Source organism: Hemicordylus capensis, chromosome 4 (assembly GCF_027244095.1).
Source record: "Hemicordylus capensis ecotype Gifberg chromosome 4, rHemCap1.1.pri, whole genome shotgun sequence".
In the NCBI taxonomy this organism is placed as follows: domain Eukaryota; kingdom Metazoa; phylum Chordata; class Lepidosauria; order Squamata; family Cordylidae; genus Hemicordylus; species Hemicordylus capensis.
In genome coordinates, this window is record NC_069660.1 from 295,992,135 (window position 1) to 296,011,572 (window position 19,438).

Below are 19,438 nucleotides of genomic sequence, written 5' to 3' on the forward strand. Positions count from 1 at the left end.
TTTAATTTGCTCCCTAATCATTTCAGACTGCTTTTGCTCAGCTGGTCAATTTAGACAGAGAAGGAGCAGTAAAGAGAGAGGCAAATTACCTGGACCCTGTTGTAACAAATACATGTTTTTGAGAGGACTCCCGAGGACTCTGAAAGGCTCCAGAGGCCTTTGTTTATAAAGGAAACTTCATCGGGATCAATAAGTTCTCCAAAGAATAGGTAGACAACTAGTTCTCTGACCCTGGCTCTTAAAGGTGGCACTGGATTGTTTTCATCACATAAAACAGGAATAAGAGAAAAAAGAATGACTTTTTAAAGTTGTCAGGACTTCTCAGTCTTTAGCCACTGAAAGAAAGGCATTTTTTCTCACATCTGTGTGAACAATGGAGCGATGTATACAGCAACCATATTCAACTTGCTCCAGGAACTGGTCAGAGGGGATCATGTGGTTATCCTAACTCCTCCTGCTATACACTCCATAAGAGTTTCAGCTCTGACTTTGTTGGCCAATCAGACATTTAGTCAAAGTGTGCCTTGCAGTTGTAAGGCGACTGTCGGGCAAGTTCACCAACCACTGCTGGCCAAGGGAGGCAAGAAAGCAGCAGGACCATGGAGGAAGAGAGACAGGAAGTGATGTGAGGGCATACCCAAGATATTACTTAACCCTGATTATCTTACAGTCAGAATAGTGAAATTGTGGCTGTAGGGTTGGTGGATTCTCTGCATCATTTCTGTGTTTGTTTATTGGTGAAACAGAATCCATCAACATTAATGCTTTAATTGCATTCTCAAAAGGACTTTATTCATCTCATCAGATGCCCGATGCAGCAGGGGAACACAAGGACCAACACTGCAGGGGCAGTGTGCCATGGGCATGTGACCACCTGAGTCCAGTGGCCCAGGGACATTTGTCTCCCCTTGTTCAATCATAGCTATGCACCTGGTCTAAATATACAGTGGATTTGGAAGTACTAATTACAGAATACAAAGTGCTAGTTATAACTTATAAAGCCCTAAATGGCTTAGGCCCTGGGTATTTAAGAGAGCATCTTCTTCACTATGAGCCCCACCGCTCATTGAGGTCATCTGAGGAGGTCCGTCTCCAGTTACCGCCAACTCATTTGGTGGCTACACAGAGACGGGCCTTCTTGGTCATTGCCCTGAGATTGTGGAATGCGCTCCCTGCTGAGTTACGATCCTCCCCATCCCTGGCCATTTTTTAAAAAACACCTGAAAGCCCATCTTTTCCCCCAAGCTTTCTCAGCTTTTAAAAATTGTCTGTTTTAATTATATGGTTGATTTTAAACTGTTGATTTGTTTTAATTTTTATATGTGTTTTAATTGTTTTATGTTACCCGCCCGGAGATGAACGTTTGGGCGGCATATAAGCTAGATGAATGAATGAATGAATGAATGAATGAATGAATGAATGAATGAAAAGCTGCAACACAAACACATTTAGCAATATTTACAGTCTGGAAAGACAGTTATGGAAGTGGAAGGGAAATTCTATTACTCAATTGTTCTTGTGCACAAACTAACAATGCTGGACAACCAGACTATGCGGCAGAGATGCGCACAAACCTAAGAAGGTTTGCCTAGGTGAGGAGATGCTTGAAGTTGCATCATCTCTTGCGCTCTCAGTCCACGCTTGGTCAAGAAGGAGAGAGGAGAGCTTTGCAACATTCCTTGTGACATATATGGACTGAAGAAGAAGTTTTACAGGAGGAGGCAGGCCACAAGCAAGCGCATCTATTACACCAGTGCAACACTAGTCTGGAGCACAAGCTTCCGACTTATCAAAACTAGCTAGCCCAACATTCTGGTACTAGTGCAAGATGTTTGCACTAGTGCAGTATGTGTCTGGATGTCAGCCAATGTGTTTAAAAAGGTGTCTCCCAAATTTCACCAAAAGATAGAATAGGGATGGTTATTTACCCTGGACATATTGCAGGGGAATAAACACAAACAATTGCTCACACTGTTCAGTATGAAAGATAGATTTGGGATACAAGGTGTTTGCTTTCTCAGTTCCTATATTTCCAGTTCTCAAAAGCTAATGTATTTATGTCAAAGTGGTTTTCAGTCTGAAATTGAATAGGCAATACTATCTCATGTTGCCTTACCTTGTCTTGTAATTTCAGACTGGCATTTGCTATAGAAAACAGTTTAAACAAGACAGATGGAAAAGATAAATTAAGGACATTGGTTCTGATAGTTCTAGCCATCACTGCTGGGTATTATCCTGCTGGGAAAGACATTTCTAGCAAATATGCTAATTGTGTAGCAAGCAGAATTTTGATAGAGTAGCAACATGATTTACCTTGTCCTGAAGTTTGTAGGATGAGGATGCCCATCATATAATGATAAATAATCATATTCTTCTTCTAGAGCAAAAGACTGAAATACTATCTGTATCCTGTTTCTTTCTTCTGCAATTATTACCCATGTACAGTTTGCACCATTTGGATATCCATATGGGAAGCCAGGGCTTTCTATAGTACCATTGAGTCCTTTTAACGTTCCACCACATGTATAAATAAATCCTGCAAAAAAACAAAGAAAAGTAAATTAATAATCTACAAGCATAAATTTACCAATCTTATAAATCTGAACATCGTCAGCTACTACAGAAACTCACATCTAGCTACTAGTATCTGGATACCCCATCTGAATCCTGTAGGGTAGAGTGAAATCTGCATTGAGCCCTATTACTCAAGTTCAAAGTGTGCCCAAACAGGTGCTTCATTAGTCAAGGGGTCAGCCAATGTGTTCATGATCCAAGAGTCATGTTCTAAGGTTCCCATTTGCTTGTAAAATACAAAATTCTGATGAGGCCAACAATCTCTTACATAGGAATATATAAAGATGTATATGCCTTATACCAAGTTGAACCATTGGCCAATACTGCCCATCTAGCTCAGTATTGCCTACACAGACTGGCAGCAGCTTCTTCATGGTTGCATGAAGAAGTCTCACTCAGCTCTATCTTGGAGATGCCAGGGAGGGAACTTGGAACCTTCCACATGCAAGTGATCTTCCCAGAGTGGCCGAATCCCCTAAGGCCTGCTCAACTTTGTCCCATAAAAACATAAGAACAGCCCTTCTGGATCAGGCCCAAGGCCCATCTAGGCCAGCATCCTGTTTCACACAGTGGCCCACCAGACGCTGTTGGAAGCCTACAGGCAGGAGTTGAGGGCATGCCCTCTCTCCTGCTGTTACGCCCCTGCAACTGGTACTCAGAGGCATCCTCTGGTGGCCTATAGCCCTCCAACTAGTAGCCATTGATAGACTTCTCCTCCATGAAGTTATCCAAGCCATCCAGTCTGTTGGCTGTCACCACCTCTTATGGCAGAGAATTCCACAAGCTGATTATGCATTGTGTGAAAAAGTACCTCCGTTTGTTGGTCCTAAATTTCCTGGCAATCAGTTTCATGGGATGACCCCTGGTTATAGTGCTATGTGTGTTAGAGAAGAATTTATCTCTATCTACTTTCTCCACAACATGCATGATTTTATAGACCTCTATCATGTCTCCCCAGAGTCATCTTTTTTCTAAACTAAATAGGCCCAGGTGTTGTAGCCTTGCCTCATAAGGAAGGTGCTCTAGGCCCGTGATCAACTTGGTTGCCCTCTTCCACACCTTTTCCAGTTCTACAATGCCTTTTTTAGATGTGGTGACCAGAATTGTACACAGTACTCCAGGTGTGGCCACACCATAGTTTTGTATAAGGGGATTATAATATTAGCAGTTTTGTTTTCAGTCCCCTTCCTAATGATCCATAGCATGGAATTGGCCTTTTTCACAGCTGCCGCACATTGAGTCGACACTTTCAACGAGCTGCCCACCATGACCCCAAGATCCCTCTCTTGATCAGTCACCAACAGCTCAGATCCCATCAACATATACTTGAAGTTGGGGTTTTTCATCCCAATCTGCATCACTTTACACTAGCCAACACTGAACTGCCCAGCTGTTTTTGGACTTCAACTCCCATAATCCCCAGACACAGTGGCCAATAGCCAGGGATTATGGGAGTAGTAGTCCAACATCTGCACAGGGGCCAAAGTTGAGCAGTCCCTGCCCTAATTTCCCTGCCAGGAAATATAGGACCAACAAACTACTTTTTCACACAACACATAATCCACTTGTGGAATTCTCTGCCACAAGATTTTGTGACAGCCAACAACATGGATGGCTTTAAGAAGGGTTTGGATAACTTCATGGAGGAGAGGTCTATCAACGGCTACTAGTCGGAGGGCTGTGGGCCACCTCCAGCCTCAAAGGCAGGATGCCTCTGAGTACCAGTTTCAGGGGAGTAACAGCAGGAGAGAGGCCATGTCCTCAACTCCTGCCTCTGGCTTCCAGCGGCATCTGGTGGGCCACTGTGCGAAACAGGATGCTGGACTAGATGAACCTTGGGCTGTTCTTATGTTCTTATGTTCTTAATGGTAATATCTCACAGTGTTGAAACATAGTCTCTCATTCAAATGCAAACCAGGGCAGACCCTTCTTATCAAAGGTGACAATTCATGCTTGCTGCCACAAGACCAGTTACCATCTACATGTATGAAGATTCTCTAGATCGTAATCTATGGCATGAATATGTCTGTGTTCCCCTTTGTGACATTAACGTTATGAAAATGGTTTCCTTCAAGACTTCAGCTGATTCAGTGTAATGAGCTCCCCGAGGGCTACCCCATAAGTCCATTCCAAAACCACAGGTTAGAGCAGAATGCTGTGACCTAGTTGCTAAGCAGAGTTCTTCAACCGTAAAGTGGAGCACATTACACTAGTGAACAGTGGATGCTAATAGGTTTCTCCAAGTGTTATTATCAAGCAGTAAAACCCTAAACAGTTTGAGACCTGATTGTCAAAGAGATTGCCCTTTCCTTCCTGTGGTGCTTCAGTCAAGATAAGCAATGATTAGCCCTTGAGATGAGGGAAGGATTGTTGTGCTTTTCACGAGGAGTCCTTGGCTTTGCCATTCCCTCCCCACCACCTTGGTCTGCTACAGGTGGAATTTTCAGAGCCTTCTCTGTGCGATACATCCATTATCTCCCTTGACTGCATTTCGCAGACAACAATATTAAATATTTCATAACAGAATAGGCCTGTTTTTAGTGCATGGATTAAACACCACAGATGGAGCTTCTATATCACACCTTATCCTCTCAAGCACAATATTCTTTTTCAACCACAGTTCACACATTCAGCTCTAGGGCAACAGGTTATAAATCACTGAATATGTATTTTATGTATGCATTTTTATTTAAAACATGAACACCCCACCATTTAGCCTTAGCAATTGAACTCCAGGGAGCTAACAATCCATACAATTATAAAAATACAAAAAATATAATAAATTGAAACCAATCCAGTAATAAATTGAAACCAATCCAAAGCCAAAACACAGAAACACAGCACCAAGAGAAAATAAAAGATGAAACAGTGTCTGTCTTCCTCAAAAGCTATTTAGAAGAAACAGTTTTAGAAACAGTTTTAACTCATCAAAGGATATGATGCATATGTGACAGAGAGATCTTTCTAAGGGGGGAGTATCAAGAGCTAGGGCAGGAGTTCTCAAGCTTGGGTTCCAGATGTTGTTGGACTACAACTCCCATTATCCCCTTCAACCATTGTGGCTGGGGATAATTGGAGTTGTAGTCTAACAAAGCTGAGAACACCACTGAAAATATCCGATCTCTGGTAGTCATCAGGCTTGCCTTTGAAGGAAGTGAAGCATGCTTCAGCAAGATGGGGCCAATAAATGCTTAGAACAGATCTTGCAGAATGCCATAGCAGTGTAGACTTCACAAAACATGACATCATGTCAGCATGCAGAAGCATTATCCAACAATGAAGTCAGATTTGTCACTGCTGAGTGTTAAGAGTACCAGTAAATATGCCATTCCCAAACAAACCCCAGATGCTTATGGCTCAATCATTTCCCCTGGGACATTTATTATAATTTGTTACATTTGCTTCTCCTGCCAAGGATCTCGGCATAATACTCATGTGGCCTGATCCAATAAGGGGAATCCATGTGCCCGCAGCTGCTGCAGTTGCAGTTTAGCCTTTGGGTGGAGAAAAGGCTAATGGCAACACAGCGCACGTACGGCAATTGGCCCTGAAACAACTCCATCCCATTTATTACTCTGTCACTTCTTGTGCTGCTATGTTGACGGAGGCTCAGACTCCTACAGACAGTCCAGGAATAGGGCCCCCACCTCCAAGAACCACTCTAGGAATCTTGATGCCACCCTAGAGTCACTTTCCACTGCTGCCAGCTTTTTTGCCTCTTGAGGAAAAAATGGCTAACGGTGTGACCCCAGTCCACATTTGGCAATCTATCCTAAATATGAAACCCAAATCTACCCATAGTTCAGTTCAATGTTATTACAGTAATTGACCAGAACAAATCTACCCCTAGGAAACTGCTGCATACTGTCAGACCATTAGCCCATCTAGCTCAGCACTGTCTACACCAACAGGCAGTGGCTTCTCAAAGGTTGCGAACAGCAACCTTTCCCAACCCTATCTGGAGATGCTGCCAGGGACTGATATGCAGACAAAGCATATGCTCTGTGCTTTGTGTTAACAAAAACCAATTGTTTGATTTTGACCAGGTCCTTTGTGCAGCTCTGTGGGCCATTTCTAGAGTTAGGTGTTGGAATATCTGAATTGCGGCCACACAGATGTAGACTTGTATATGCAGGAATGGAGCTGTAGCTCAGTAGTAGAGTATCTGCTTTTCATGCAAAAGGTCCCAGTTCAATCCTTGACATCTTCAGGTAGGGCTGGGAAAGATTCCTGCCGGAGACCTGCTACCAGTCGGTATAGGCCAGGCATCCCCAAACTGTGGCCCTCCAGATGTTGCTGAACTACAACTCCCAGCATCCCTAGACACAATTTTTTGTGGCTGGGTATGCTGGCAGTTGTAGTTCAGCAACATCTGGAGGGCCGCAGTTTGGGGATGCCTGGTATAGGCAATACTGAGCTGGATGGACCAATGGTCGGATTCTCAGTCGGTATGTATAAAGCACTTTCTATATTCCAGTTTACCCAAGGGAATGGCTCGTAAAGAGCAGCAGGTCATTGAATCCAGATGCAAAACATACCATTTTGCATCTGGGTCCTAGTTATCTCAGTCCTGGGAACTGAGCAAAGAGGCACCTTTTTAAAGTGGTGATTCTCTTTATTCAGCAGGGGGAGAGCAACTGGCCCTATCCACCCCTAGCACAGCACCCCTCCAGTGGCTATTGCTAGTGTCTATCTTATGTTTCTTTTTTTAGATTGTGAGCCCTTTGGGGGCAGGGAGCCATCTTATTTGTATTTAGATCACTTTGGGAACTTTTGTTGAAATGTGGTATATAAATATTTGTCATATTCATATTCCAGGTGGCTTACCTCAGGTTCGTAACCATAAATTAGACCCTTTAAAGTAGATCCTCCCACTCCTGTGTTGGGTAACTGCCAAATTTACTACTCCTCAGCTATATCCCTAACTCGTTTCATGCCTTTATGATTTCAGTCAAACACATTTCTTCCAAGGCCTTAGAGAAAAGTGAACAAAATACACATTTAAAAGCCAAAGCCTAGTTTTGCATGCCCCGGGGCACCTGAAAATCTGGCTTAATGCCCTCTCTTGGTGGTTTAAAAAAAAATCAGAGAAGCAAAAGAAGGAGACCAGAGGCCTGCTCAGAAAAGAAATCTTAGACATATACTGAAGAAGTGTTGGAGAAATGGGAGCCCACTGGCTAGTCATGCTCTCACAGAGACATGTTCAATAGTCACAACCCCAGGCACCAACATGCTCATCATTTGCTTTCAAGGGGAATTCTGAACATAGGGAGGAATTTGGAACACTGGCCATGGAAGAACCCTCCCAATATTCAGCAGGACCCTCTGTAGACAAAGCATTGAATATGTGGGGGCCCAAGGCCAACAGGCACATGGTTGTGAAGTGTATGCTAGCCGCCATGCTCCTTCTCCTGCTTCATGCCTTCAGTTAACGTGTGAGGGTTGCTTTCTTTACAGAACTCCTCCTTCTTCTTATACTTCCATATTATTTCACACAGGAATATTCAGTATACAAGCAGCCTAACACCAATAGTCTTGTTAGGGTTAGAAGTGGAATACAGACTGCATGTTTCCAGTTCTTGAAAACTAGCTGAAAATAAACATTCTCCATGTCAATTTGGACTTCTCCACTTCTGCTGTTACTAGGCTGCACTGCCGAAAGAAATCTTATTTTCTCTTTTTATCACTTCTCTTTAGCCCTATTCAGATTTTACATTTTACAAGCATACAGATATCTGTACACAGGTACATGTGTTTGTGAGAATGCATTCATGTTAAAAGATGGATACAGGTCCTCACAAATGCAAGGAAGAGATAGGAAGGGTACTACTGTACATGCACAGAACATAGCTGTACAAATGTGCAGTATACAACTGTACAAGCCTAGATGTGTACATGTGTACACTGCACACAAATAGTACATGTGCTAAACACAATAAGGCTATTCTCGCAATCAAAATCCCTCATGGCTAGGGTGGTTAGGGGGAAAGGTAGGGTTGGGCCTACCTTCTCCCAGATGTTGGTCTCTGTTTTCTTTGGTGCACCATTGCATACCCACATGATCTCCACTGCTCCTGGCAGTGTGGATCAATGGAGTCTGGAAAAATGAGTCCCAGCCTCCAGTGATCCCATAATGCACCACATGATGAACACGGAGCATTTGGAGAATTGGGTGGTCAAGGTGCCTGACTCTGTGTGTGCTCAGGCTGCATGCACACACATGATCCCGGCCCTGGGGTGGAGGGTGTGCTTGCACCTTTTAACCTCAGGAAAACGTTGGGCTTCAAACTGGGGCTTGCAGCCGAGGCAGCGCTGGAATCGGGATTGACCCCCCAACCCTGGGTTGGGCTGCTTGTGAGATGTATGAATAGGGCTTTTTGTCTCATGCTCTGTTTTTAAATCCCATCTGAAAAATAATCTGTTGTTATTTATTATTTAACTCTGACTGAATTAGTTAACTCTGTAAAAGCCTTTGGGATACATTCGGGTCAAATATCACTTTTGTGAATGAAGTTTAAATAACTTATGAAGAATACTGTTGAATTATTTAAATGTGCTGTGCCTTAGGTTCCTGAATAGAATTATCTGATTTTGAGACAAGCAGACTCCATATTTTTGCCAAGAAGCTGAAGGACTCCACTTTCAATGACCTTTGTCTCTTGTGTTTCTAATGCTTTCTGCTGGGGAACCAGAAGAAATTCAAACACACTCAAGTTCATACACTGTTAAACCTTCTGAATGTTACAATGAGCTAACAACTTTAATCCCTTCTGACTTTTCAGAATCTATGTTACAGGAAGAATAATTTCTATGACTATCTCTATTCCAAGTAAAATCTTTTAATATAGTTTTGTTTTTTAAAAAAAGCATAATACTATTGTGGCGGTGCTTTAGGGAGGAAAAATCCTTCCAAACATCTCAAAAATCTCTTGTAAAGTACATAGTAGAAGTAGATAAAAATGTGGTAGTTCCAAACTGGACATTAATTCTAGATGATGCCCTTCTCTCTGTGTTACAAGGGTACTGAGACTAGTACTACAGACAGATCTAACTGCTGATGTTTATATTTCCAAAGTTAGAGCAGCTGTATTCTACCTTTGCTCTTCTACCACAGCAGTACCTGCACATGTGTTGCTGTAACCTAAGATCTTTTTTGTATCAGGTCTTTCCTGACATCCAAAATACAGATAACACCACTGTTTTCTAACTATAGTATTCTACTAGATAGAATACAACAGCCTCTTATCCTGATGAGCGGAGTGATATCATGGGGAGGTGGGATTGCACCCAGCCATTATGCAGATGGGATACATCCAGTGTCTCTGCCTAGCAGGCATGTGGTTTGTGTGCCCCATTAGAGATGGGTGTGCTGGCTGCCTTATAAGGCTGGCCCTGCCTGACTCCCCTCATTCCAGCCCAGTCTGGCACCTATCCACCTACACTTTGCTCACTGAAGGAAATCTGGTCACCTTTAGGGGCCAAGGAAATCTGGTCACCTCTAGGGGCCCAGGGGATTTTTGATTGCCACCTGGTTGGCTCCTGGAGGCGATTTTTTCACCTACTTCCCATTGAGTTTGGGCAGTTAACAGTGGGATGCTTAATTAGGATAGCCTTTGTCACATGGGCAGGGGAGTGCACGCTGGGGTAGGCAGATATGATGAGTGGTGGTCAACCAGAGTCATCATTATGGTGAAGGGAACTCCATGGAGCAGCCCCTCAGGGTTTCGGGCCCCAAGATAATTGGGAATAGAACCCCTTGGGGAGTTCCTCATCACACCCATGCAGAGTTCTGGGGCTTAGATGATGGTTACTTGGGCAACTCTCCCTCAGCACAGATCACTGTGTGGTAAGGAGAAAGTCAACAGCCAGGTGAACAGTTGGCAACATACAAGCCCAGTTGATTCACTCAACTGTAGGATATTTATTATTTATTTATTTTTATTTAAAATATTTCTATACCACACAAAACATGTGTCTCTGGGAGGTTTACAATTAAGATCATTTAAAACATTAAAAGCATTTAAAAAACCCAACATTAAAAATTAAAACTATAAGACTAATTAAAAGCCTGGGTGAATAAATGTGTCTTCAGTGCCTTTTAAAAAGTTGCCAGAGATGGAGAGGATTTTATTTCAACAGGGAGCGCATTACAAAGTCCAGGGGCAGCAACGGAGAAGGCCTGTTCCCGAGTAGCCACCAAACGAATTGGTGGCAACTGCAGACGAACCTCTCCAGCTGATCTTAACAGGCTGTGGGGCTCATGGCGAAGAAGACGTTCTCTTAAATAAGGGGACCTCTCCAGGAGGTTGTTACCCACTGGGGGAGGAGTTGCCCACACTCTGATTACTAAGTTAATTATGCTCCATTGCATTCATTATAGAAAGTTAATAAAGTCTGGCCTAACAAAATAGGCATGTAAGCAGCAGCTATTGGGTCACACTGGGGCTTCTCCCTCTTCTCTGTCTGCTTCTGTTACCTGTGCATTGTTCCACAACAAAACAAGTGGACACTTCTAGAGAACTCTTCTGCACTTCCAAAGTCCTCAGTCACAGTGGAAACACGCCACTGAGGGCAGCAATGTGTTTCAGCTGTGAGAAGGGCTTCGGGAGCACAGGGGAGCACTTCAGAAGTGCTTGCTTACACCATTGTAGAACAACTCATGCCTAATGGAGGCAGTGAGGGCAGTACAGGATTCAGACTAACTCTGAACCCAATCACGGCACACTTAACCAGTATATAAACTGGCAAGGAAGAGTGAAACTCTGATGATAATTGATAATTGGCCTATGGAGTAACACAGGGATCCATGCTTTCCTTTATGCTGTTTAACATGCTGGGGAAGGTTATCCATGGGTGTGAGTAGAGGTGCCTTAAGTATGTGGATGATACCCAACTCTACCTATCATTTAAGCTAGCAGAGACCAGGGATGCAGTGGATGTACTGAAGAGGGCTTTGGAGGTTGCTCTGGACTGGATGGGAGCAAAGAAGATGACACTTAATCCAGATAAGACGGAAGTGCTCTGGGTTGGTAAAACCTATTATCTGAGTAGTGAGGGAAACCTGGTCTTGTATGGGATCACACTCCCCTGAAAAACAAAGTCCACAGCTTGGGGATGCTTCTGGAACCGACACTGTCCTTGGAGGCACATTTGGCGGTGGTGTGAAGAAGTGCTTTTTACCAGCTACAGCTGGTATGCCATCTTCGATCCTACTTGCATAAGTCCGAGCTGACCTCAGTCACTTGTTCTTTGGTGATGTCCAGATTGAATTACTGCAATGTGTTCTACATGGGGCTACCCTTGAAGACAGTTTGGAAACGTCAGCTGGTCCAGAATGCTGCTGCTATGATGCTCATGGGTGCAAGTTGCTTCATGAGTGCTACACCGGTGGCAGCTTCACAGGTTACCAGTTCGCTTCCAGGCTAGATTCAAGGTGCTGGTCTTAAACTTTAAAGGCCCACATGGCTCAAGACCAGGGTACCTGTAGGGTACCTGTTCATATGGGTGCATTGACCCATATGAACATCCCAGGGCCCGCCACTTGGCATCTCAGGCCCAGCTAAACAAATTGTTCTCTGGGCAGCTCACAACAGAGGATTTAAAAATACAATAAAAACACATAACACATTAAATAATAAAAGACCCCCCCCCCAAAAAAAGCAAAAAGAAAATACAAAATACAATACAAAACAGTTGAAAAACTCATTTTAAAAAATCTAATAAAAATTTAAGAAGCAAAAAAACCTTGATTTTAAAATTAGTAAAAAAAATCCAAACAAATCTTAAAACATGAATTTAAAAATGCAAATTTAATGGAGATCTGGCTAGTGGGGACTAGAGATAGGGCTTTTTCGGTTGTGGGCCCTTGACTTTGGAACATCCTCCCAGAAGAGCTTCACCATACTCCCTCCCTTAGTGTATTTAAGAAACAACTGAAGACACATCTTTTCAGAGAAGCATTTATCCTCTGCTTTTATCTGGTAGGTTTTTTTAAGGGCTTAGCTTTTTACTGATAACTTTTAATTTCAATATTAAAACTTGCTATTTTAATTGTGGTTTTAGTCTGGTCTTTTAGCTTTTTAACATTATTAATTTTTATCCTATATGGTATGTATTTTATTAAAGCTGTAAGCTGCCCCTATCAGTAGTGCACTGTAGGGATGTGCATGAACCAGCAGGAGGCCAGTTTGGCAGCTGCAGTGGCAGTGGGGGATTACCTTTAAGTGGTGCACCAGTCTGACGCTGACTGGGGTGGCAAGAGGGTACACTGCCATCCCACACCAGCAATTTTGCATACAGCCATGGGGAAAACACAGTGGGGTGGTGGTGGTAAGAGCACCCTCCCTGCTCCTTAAAGGTAACTGCCTTGCTGGCAAACCAGCACTGAAGGGGCAGGGTATAAATATTTTGAATAAATAATAAATAAATGTTAAGACACATTAAATGTCGCTTTAATTCTCTGCAAACTTATATCACACAAGGGGAAGCACTGGTGATGGGGACTATAGAGAAAGATAGCCCAAAATAGCCTGATCTCATATACAAACAAACACACACAGTTGTCCTCTTAGGACTCTTACAGTTATTGTGCCTCCGAATTCCAAATGCAAATATACCACAGTAACCTTCTCCCATCTCATATTTTGTCCTGTACCAATCGAGCCTTGTGAACCAATCTACACATTCAGGCAACAATACACTGTCCTCTGTTGTCCCGGGCCGGCAATGTAGCACTTTAGAATGTAGGCATGAAAACCACATGCTTGAATTTCCCCCTCATTAAACCAACCCAGCTCTTTGCATGTAAAAAACTACCACACCAGGCCAGAAGGAACCCTTATCCCATCTTCCATGTTAGCTTTCCAAGGACAGGAAGCCCCAACTTTTCCATTCAGTCTAATCCAAAAACAAAACAAGAAGAAAATAAAAATTCTGCAAAAGCAACTGGAACAGAGTAGGCCAGCTGAACAATGATATGCAAATTCATTTGATTTGCATAATCCATTCTGAAAGCAGATTTAGTGCTTTCTATTTTTAGAATAATGCAGGGTGCTTTAGCACAGATTTCTAGGCTTTCTGTGCTTTATATGTCTCAGATTTCTATGCATTGCCGATGAGAGAGAATCATAGTCTGAGCACACGTAAGAAGGTGTGCTGTTTCAGTGACCAGGGGATGTGGGTGGTGGAGGAAAAGTTTTTGTTAGATTCGCAAAAAAACCTGCTTGGATAAGTACAAGTTAGTATTGCGAACAAATACAAATTACATTTGTTGTAATTATTTTTAAACTTTAGTTTCATACATATATTTTAGTTTATTTTGTCTTGTAATAATCTAAAATATAGGTTAATGCAGGGATTCTAAAACCTGGGTCCCCAGTTGTTACTGGACTTCAACTCCCCTAATCCCCAGCCACAATGGTGAAAGGCCATCTTCTTCTCAAAAAGTTTGAGAACCTCTGTGTAATGAATGGGGATTAGTGAATGGTGGATTTAAGCCCAGCCTTTGTCTCAAAGCAAGCCCACGTGGGGGAAAGAAAAATGCTGCTTCATTCCCCCCATGTTTGCCCAACCAATGCTGTCCCCCTGGTAATTGCTGCCACCACACCCACCTTTTTAAACAGTGTTTAATCCCTCCCCATGTGTGCAAAATTCCAGGAAAACTCTCGTTCTTTTACCAAATGGAAAAATACACAAGCTTCCCACATGTAGCCTATGCGTGAAGAGAAAAATTTGGTAGGTTGATGAACAATTAACCTTGAGGCATGTTTGCAGTAAAGTAAAACCCCTTTCCCCAAAGTTAAAAGTCCTCTCAGAGGCAGGTGTAATTACAAAGAATAAAAAGAGAGAACTTTATTTTAAAAAAAAAAAAAAGACTACAGACTACAGACTGCTCCAGTCTGAGGATCTAGCAGCTTCAGTTACATGTAACAGCAAACACTCAGTACTTTACAGTACTTCCAAAAAGAGCAGTCCAGTTAATAGTTGCAGGGTTGGAGCCACCATTGAGCAAAAGGGTTCAAAGAACCCAGGCCGCTAATGGAGAAAGGCTGCTGAGCCCCGTGGCTCGGGCTCCATAGGAGCCCAGAGCGAACTCCCCCCTCCCATGCCCAGGCCACCAAGAGCCCGGGTGAACTCTTTGCCAATTATTCCAGGCAGCTCCGACTGCCTGATAGAATCTGGAGGGAGAGAAAGGGGAAAACATTCTATCAGGCAGCCGACACTGCCTGAAATGATGAGCTGAGAGCTCGTTCGGGCTCTCGGCATCCCAGGCCATGCCCCCTTGGGCATACAGATAGGGGAGGATGGCAGGACTCTCTGTACTGAATTCCAAGTAAATTGGTTGATCCATTTCTTTTTAATGATTTTTAAAATTTTATGCCAAAATCACACTAGCATCACTGCAAGAATTAATTTCACATCCAAGAATTATGTGCCATTAGATTTTTGCTGCAATTCTCTGATGTTAGTGTGATTTCAGCTTAACCTTATAACCGCCCCCCTCAAATCAATGGACCGATATACTTGAAATCCAATACACAATGTCCTGCCATCCTCTAATAATTGTGTGCCAATTTTCAGAGCTCTCTTCTCAGCCATCAACATATTCTGATTTTTTCCCTTTCCCCCATAGATGGCTGTGTTTTTTTTTTGGTTTGAGAAGCTGCTCTTATACAACCTTGCTACTCCCAAAGGATTTCTGTGTTGTTTTCTTCCTTTTGCAGTAGTGGAGGTATACAAGAGCACATTGTTGAACCAAAAGAAGAGGTAGGAAATGCCCCCCATTCAGAGAACAGTTATTGCAAATGCCATAAGAGGATTTTTTTTCTTATTTTTACTGGATTTCCAATTGGAAATCTGATAAAGATACTGATAATTATATTTTTAAGGGTCCCCATGTCCAGTTACAATATTCATAATACCTGATGGAATAGAAACCAATCTGATATTTCCAGTGTTCACAGGCTTGTATCATTGTCCTTTTAAGAAATTTAGAAGGCTTGTAACTGACCTTTCCACTGTACTTCTAGGAGTTCCTGCTTTGCATCTGATGCCCACAAAAGCTCATACTCAAATATATCATTAAAACATCTTGACTGTTATTCTACATAGTGCTACTAGCTGCCCTTATTTTTCCCCCTATTCCCATAGCAAGTCAAGCTTTGGATCTGTAAGGAAAGGAAAAGAGTGATAGTAGAAGAGGAAAGCCAGATTTTGCAAGGCGAAAGGGCACTGAATAATGATCTATATGTCCTGCTTTATAAGTCAACTTTTAGTCTTGTGGTCTGATGTACAGCAGACAGTTAAAAATACAAAATTCCCAGAGTTCAAGAAGGCGGCTTCATAAGAGCAAAACCATTAATTCACCAAGCATTATTTTGGTTTGCTCTGAAAGCTTTGCTGTCATATAATTAAACCTTTACCTTTTTTTGTACACCAGTTATGTAGAACCTGAAAAACGAGTGTGGTGCTGAATTAAGGTTTGTCCTAAACTTTTGCAACGTGCAGATCAATCTTTTCGCTTGTTGTTATATAACTGCTTCATTAGTCCTTGGTCTGTAAATCTTTAATGAGATTTCCACAGAAATATAGCAACTGGAGATAAAGCATACACCAAATACATCATATCTGGTTATTTGGTATCCAAAGCAAGATCCGACAGCTGCTGGTTGGTTGCTTTTTAAAGAGCACTAAGTTATATTTGTGAGTGAGAGTTTTTTAGAAATTAAAAAAAAATCTTATATAAACTTCTGAAAGAGCTGTAAATGTTGTGATCCTTATGGATGCATAACTGGAGCACCTGTGGGCTAGAGGGAGGTACCAGGAGACCTGGGGTAACCTGCAGATATGTCAGCTTCAAGAAAATCAAGGGGGGAAAGAAACCTAAGAGGCAACCCCATCCACAAAATGCCTCAGTATAACTCAATGGAGTGGAATGTTTCCAGAATAAGAGGGCACTTAACAGACAACTAGATGGATGGAGCTAATGGAACTCAGTGGCAAGAAGCAGAGGAAGGAGGGCTTGAACAAAAACGCTGGATAATTTCTCAACCTGAAGAATACTCGCACAAGACAGTCACAGCCACTTATGCTGCCAAGAGAGAAAAATGTCTGAAACTTGTTAGATTTTTGACCAGCCATTTCACACCTTTATGTTTCTGAGGGGGAAGGAGTTTGACATTTAAGCTCTTGGTTTGGTGGAGTTAACCCCCTCTAATAAAATAAAAACAACTGTATGCATGTGAACTCTCCTGAGGGATGGAGGGGGAAGTTGTGCACTGAATCTGTTAATCTACTGATCATTCTATGCCCACATGGACACGGTCACACAATAAACTCACAACATTCACCTTTATTCACACCAAGGATATACTGCAACATTTTGTTGTGGTCCATACTTGTTAATTGATTAAAAAAAAGAGTCAGCTAATTCTCCAAAGCATCATGGAGATACATGGTCTCAGGGGAGGAAAGCTGCAACGAGATTAAACTAGCAGCAAAAGACAAAAATAAGTTCCTGTAAGAACTCGAGTATAAGTTTGCTACGATCAAACAAATAGCAGGGATGGTTTGAAGTGAGCTTCAACAAGATTAGAAAGGGTTTCAGTGTCTTGGTACGAGGAAGCTCAGGGGAAAACAAGAAAAATGCTATGTGAGGTTTTAGCCAACAGCAACCAAATTTGTGTCAAAGAGCAGAGGTACAATTTGTACACAAAGTCATTCTGCAGCCTACACTTCCTATGCTCACAGCAACTGGCAAGGATTTATGATGCCATCAGTTTTACAGAAGCCACCAATACAGTCCTTTCAAAAGGAAAAACACCCCCCTCTCTTTCTCATGGTGGGCAGGGGGAATGATCCAGAGGGTCACTATGGCACGGAGAAGGAAGCTTGAATCCTTTCCCACTGAGCTATGGGCCCAATAAATAGAATTTCCATGTAAACCAGATTAGCGTTCAGGGGCAAGATGTTATCCCTCATACAATACTTATGTGAAGTGTTATGAGGGGAGTCTTCTTGTCCTCTCTGGGGACCTTTTAGGCTTAGCTTATAAAGCAGGCAGTTTCCCAGAAAGTGACAACCACAGGTGTACAGGTCCAAATAAAACATATTTTGTTGAACACAAAGTAACATAGGAAGCTGCCATACGATGAGTCAGACCATAGGTCCATCTGCCAGGCAGGGAACTTGAAACCTTCTGCTCTTCCCAAAGCGGCTCCATCCCCTGAGCGGACTATCTTGCAGTGCTCACACTTCTAGTAGAGGTAAGCTATGATATGACCTCCGGGTGTTCTCACACTCTGCACAACACACAAGATGTACACATGTCTGGGTGCTCATAGGCCTCTGCTATACTGGCTATTCAAATGCATGTGCTAAACTAAGCAGGGGGAAGAGAAGAAGGTGGAGGATGTTAAGGGAGGGAGACAGATCTGAGCAAAATTAGGTGAGGAGGGAAGGAAGGGTCAGTTAAAGGATCCAGAGAAGGAGCAGAGGAAATAGAAAGACAGACCCGAACAAATTCAGGTCAAGGAAACTAGTTATTTTATTTATTTTATCTAGGTTCACAAAAATAAACACAACACACACAAAATAAGACAAATTGATAAAATAATTTAAAACATTCAAAGATTATTAAAAGCCTGGCTAAAAAATTGTGTCTTAAGGGCTCCTTTATAAGCTGGTAAAGATGTTAAATAAATCATGAACATCAATAAATGAGTTGATCTGAAGATATGAGGCAGGAGTGGAGGAAGATGGTAGGGAGACCTGAACAAGTTGTAGGAAAGAAAGCAGATTGAACTGGTCTGGAAGACTGGAGAAAGACCAGAGAAAAAGAAGGGAAAGGCTTGAATAAGTTCAAAGACAGAAAACAAAATGGAAAGGTCTAGATTGCTGGAGGAGGAGTGGAAGACAGCGAAAGATAGATCCAACTGAGGTGGGGCGGGGGGGGGAGAGATTGTAGACTGAGTCCAGAGGACTGGAGAAGGGAGCAGAGGAAAGAGCGAGGAAAGCCCAAACTTGCAGAACAAGTTTGGGGAGAAAGGGTAGATTGAGCCTATCTGGAGATCAAGAGAAGGGAGCAGAGCAGAGAGATAGGAAAGCCTGAACAAGTTTGGGTAAAGACACTAGGGCAGAGTGGGGAGAATCACTTTCATTTATGAAGGGAGGGCTGCAGCAGCTAGGCACTCCACCTATGGAGTGACCCCCATTTATGGAAATGAAGGAGAACTGCTGCAACCTGGGAGGTGAAACCTGAAGAGGTGACAGTCCCTGTGTCACTAGGGGCCAACCAACCGAGGAAGGGAGAGACATGTTGGAGATTTGCACATCCCAACTATTGGAGACAACAGAAGGGGAATTTATGACTAGAGTCATCAGCACTGAGAGGCACATTGTGCAGGTACCCTTGGCAGAGAAAAATTGTCTGAAAATTCAATCTGATTCAAGTGGCAAAAGTTGGACTAAATCCCCTTAACTGCAACTTACATTCTCACAAGAGGATGCTCCACTTGTAGACAAACCCAATGTCATCATTAGCCAACAATGGATCCTCCCCTCCCAATACACTTAGTAACAGATTACTTCACTCTTCACAGGAATCCCAGTGTCAGCCATCAGCCATGCCAGGCACTAGCATAGGGGCCAAAAGCCTTTGGGACCCCACTGTTGCTGCCTTCTCTCAACACCTTTCTCTGCACATGATAGGATCCATCAAAGGGCTTCATGGGCCCTCTAGAGGACTTTCCGATTTTGCAGAAGGGGGGGGGTTCTGTGAGGAGGCAGTGGTGAGAGAGTGCTTCTGCCACCACTTTCTCCCACCTTCCCTATTTACAAATGTTTTTTTCTCAGAATCTCCAGTGAT

The 19,438-nt window shown here is 42.8% G+C and overlaps 1 protein-coding gene across 7 annotated transcripts in view; it reads right to left on the reverse strand.

The window, feature by feature from the left end:
- Positions 1 to 19,438, reverse strand: part of CSMD3 (CUB and Sushi multiple domains 3) — a 1,041,917-nt gene that overhangs the window by 875,057 nt on the left and 147,422 nt on the right. For all 7 annotated transcript variants that reach the window (XR_008306202.1, XM_053246219.1, XM_053246218.1 and 4 more), the window contains exon 2: positions 2,314 to 2,536. Coding sequence is in view for 6 of the 7 variants with exons in the window: in XM_053246219.1 (XP_053102194.1) it covers positions 2,314 to 2,536 (223 nt within the window). In the remaining variant the exon portion in view is untranslated. The remainder of the gene's footprint in view (positions 1 to 2,313; positions 2,537 to 19,438) is intronic.